Source organism: Panicum virgatum, chromosome 9K, assembly GCF_016808335.1.
Source record: "Panicum virgatum strain AP13 chromosome 9K, P.virgatum_v5, whole genome shotgun sequence".
Taxonomy (NCBI): Eukaryota; Viridiplantae; Streptophyta; class Magnoliopsida; order Poales; family Poaceae; genus Panicum; species Panicum virgatum.
The window spans coordinates 5,654,116-5,657,546 of record NC_053144.1 but is presented as its reverse complement, the minus strand read 5'-3'; the positions used below and the strand labels follow the sequence as shown (position 1 = coordinate 5,657,546).

At 46.3% G+C, this 3,431-nt stretch overlaps 1 protein-coding gene across 1 annotated transcript; it reads right to left on the bottom strand.

Moving 5' to 3' along the window:
* Positions 1–238: 238 nt before the first annotated feature.
* On the bottom strand, positions 239–1,881 carry LOC120649622 (transcription factor RAX2-like). Its single transcript, XM_039926466.1, has 3 exons — positions 1,433–1,881; positions 1,211–1,340; positions 239–1,070 (listed from the first exon to the last, which is right to left on the bottom strand). The coding sequence occupies exons 1-3, from the start codon at positions 1,566–1,568 to the stop codon at positions 389–391; spliced, it is 948 nt and encodes a 315-aa protein (XP_039782400.1). The 5' UTR covers positions 1,569–1,881; the 3' UTR covers positions 239–388.
* Positions 1,882–3,431: the final 1,550 nt, after the last annotated feature.

Here is a 3,431-nt window from a genome sequence, read left to right as displayed (position 1 = left end):
CTTCTATACCAAAATTAGGCAAATCTTGTAGATTGTGTAAATAAACTATGTCTATGGTGCTAGTGACAGACACTATAATTCTAACCTCTAGGTCAGGGTCAGCACTCGGTGCAACTACTGGATTCATACCAGATAATTAACAGAACAATTGGTACAGACCAAATAAAACTGTAAATATTTCTGTAAGGTAGTAAGCTGAGTAGAGGAAACTGCCATTTCAAGAAACTCAAAAGACACGTGAAAATCAGGCATCTCTCTCATTTAGGAGTGGTGAGAAGGCCCTATTGCTGTTGACTCAAAGAAACTCTCATCTTCACCATTCCCAATGAATATGCTAGTACAAATTTACACCACAATCATGCATGTACATGAAAACATAAACCAGTGACTACTTCATCCCAAGGTTCGCCAGTTCGTCAACATGACAGTACGGCTGCATCCCTTGGGAGCTGGAAGCCACAGTATTATTAGGGCAAATCAATGGGCTCACCTCACTCCACCTCATGCTCTGATCAGTGCCCGTGCCAAAGAAGCAATCTAGACTATCCAGCTTAACCTGATTGAAGCGAAAGCTCTGATCCAGTTCTAGCGCTGGCAGTGTGTTGGAACCTTGCATGTCCCCTTCGTTAAGGGAGGTGGTGTCTACCGTGCATGACGGTGGCATGATGCTTGGACTTCCCTCGTACATTGGAGGAACGCACTGCGGAACCTGAAGAGTTGCAAAAGGGCCTGCTCCTCCTAATTTGTAAAGAAGCTTCCGGATCGACTCATCTACCCCGTCTCCTATGCGATGGCCTTCCATCATCATACTTGGCACTGGCCCAACAATGGCTTGCTGGTGCCAGTTGTAAGTGACCGTCGGCAGGCCACTGCTTCCGTTCACATCCCCTGTCGCTGCTTCTTGCTTCATCCCATCACTTGATGTCGCCTGGGGCATGAACTGCTGATGTTGCTGTCTCTGATCCTTGCGGGACTGTTTGCCGAAGAGCTTCTTCTTGAGCCTCGTGTTCCAGTAGTTCTTTATGTCATTATCTGTCCTTCCCGGCAGCTGCGCCGCTATTATCGACCACCTAAGACCGCAGCATGCATGGTATGGTCAGATCATAGATTCTACTGCACCCATGTGCTTGCCTACCAGATTGCAGCTAATTCTACAGTCAAATTGATCAAAGAAGACACTAGGCCGGTTAGACCTATACTGAACCTGTACCTGCTGCCGATGCTGATGTAGAAGCTAAGGATTATCCTGTCCTCCTCCTCTGAGAATCCTCCGTGCTTGATGTTTGGCCGGAGGTAGTTCAGCCACCGAAGGCGGCAGCTCTTGCCACACCTCTTCAGCCCTGCACAAGCCCCAGGCACACAAGCACGCGCAATTGATTAGCCTTCTCTTCTACTTCTGCTGACTAGCATGCCAATCATCTTGGGCACATACCTATCTTCTGCGGCAAGGCTATCCAGTTGCCGCCGGTGCCATTCTGCTCGATGTAGGACTTGAGCTTGGCATCCTCCTCCGGCGACCACGGGCCCTTCTTCACGCTAGCTTTGTCACAGCATGGAGCCCTCCCCATGGTTACTTCTTTCTTCTTCCCCCTTCGAGCTCTGGAGCTCTTTTGTGAGAGGCAGAAGAAATGTTGATTAGGGTCTAAACTTGGTTAGTCATGATGACGGTCTGGGCGGTGTGTTTATGTGCTGAAAAGGGAGGACTCAGAGGAGGTGTATTATTGGCATGGAAAAAGGTGACTGCTGTGGTTGTAATAAAATACTGTTTAATCGGTGGTGGTGTGATCTGGGTTGCTCTCTTTCTAATTGTTGTTTCTCTTGGATTAGAATCTCCATCATGCATCCATCAGCAGTCACTGCAAAAGCTTTTCCTGAACCTGGTCTTTGTGCACCCTAGACCATGTAGTTTGTTTATCTGATCTGATCTGCCTCGATGACTAAATACAATATTCTAGGATCTCATTGAATATATTGCACCTGTTTATTCTATTGTTTGAGCTGTTTGCTAATCTTGTGCCTGTGCATATGTAGACACTAGCCAGTGATAGTCTGTAAAGACCATACTGTACTTTTTATTCGAACATGCAGTCCTCCTGCATGACACAATACTAAGATAATCGAGAAAACAATTTGGGTGCAAAACACACCGCATGCCGCAATGAAAAAACAAAGCTACATGTTACAGAAAAGACATGCCTAAGAAAAGGTTTACATACTGATTGCACATGGAAAGATTTAAATATGAACCCAATTAATTTGCATTGGGGAAAAACAAAGTAATCACACATTTTATTATATGGATAGCAAGGTACCCCTTATTATTAGCTAAAACATGCTTTATATAGTGTAGATCCCTAATATCGATGTTATCATCTTCAGCTGCTGCATATGATGGAAGTTCTCATAAGTTGGTGTGAGCTGCAGCAACTGATTTGATGATAGGACCTTCAGATTGCACCTTCTGAAACTCCTGGATCATGTCGGTTCGTACTTGCTCAGTTCAGGTTGCCCAGTTCATACTTGCTCTTTTGAAAGCTGATAAACTATACTTATTGGAGACACTTGATTCCTGATAATCTTTCCATGGAAGCTGACCAACCCACCCTGTAAGCATTACTTACATTCTGCTTCTTTTATGTGCCTCAATTGAGCTGTACTTTTGGGGAACACAAGTCAAAAGAATTTTCTTGATTTCCAATTATTTTGAAATATACTTGCAGAATGAGTGAGTGATTGCCATTTTGACCCTTTGCATTTCATTTTTTCCTTTTTAGTCGTGCTCTTTATGATCTGTAATTTACAAAATGTTAGGGTGTTATTATTGTAAGTACTAAATGGCTGAGTGAAATTCATTTGAAAATCTTATGAGATTCTAAGTTATGTCTTCTTTTTTCTCAAACATGTAGAATCAAGATAAGATAGGGGGGAAAATGGATCTTATTAGAGTAAATTCCATGTATGCCATTGAAAAATGTAACTCATCCCTTCTATGCCATTGAAAATTACCCCATCCCTTCTATGCCATCATTTATAATTTTCCATCCCTTCCATGCCATTGCCGTTAATTTCTCTAACAGATCTGTTAAAAGGTACAGGGAAAAAGACAATAATACCCCTCCGTTTCCTCACCGCAATTTTTTCCCCGAGCGCCCCGCCCCTCGACGCAGTTCACCCGACCGCCATCCCGCCACGCCTCGACGCGCTCCCCCCGCCGCCTTCCGCCGCGCACGCACGCGGGCCGCCTTCCGCTCGCCGCTCGTGCACGCCCACGGCTGCGCCCGCGCGTGCTCACCGCCTCGATTCACTGCGCATGAGGTCGCCGCCGGCCGCAGGGGAGGTAGCGGCCATCGAGCTCCACCGCCGCGCGGATCTGCGGCCATGGCGAGGCGCGCACAGGCTCAAGGAGCTCGGCGGAGCTCGCCGCCGCCGGG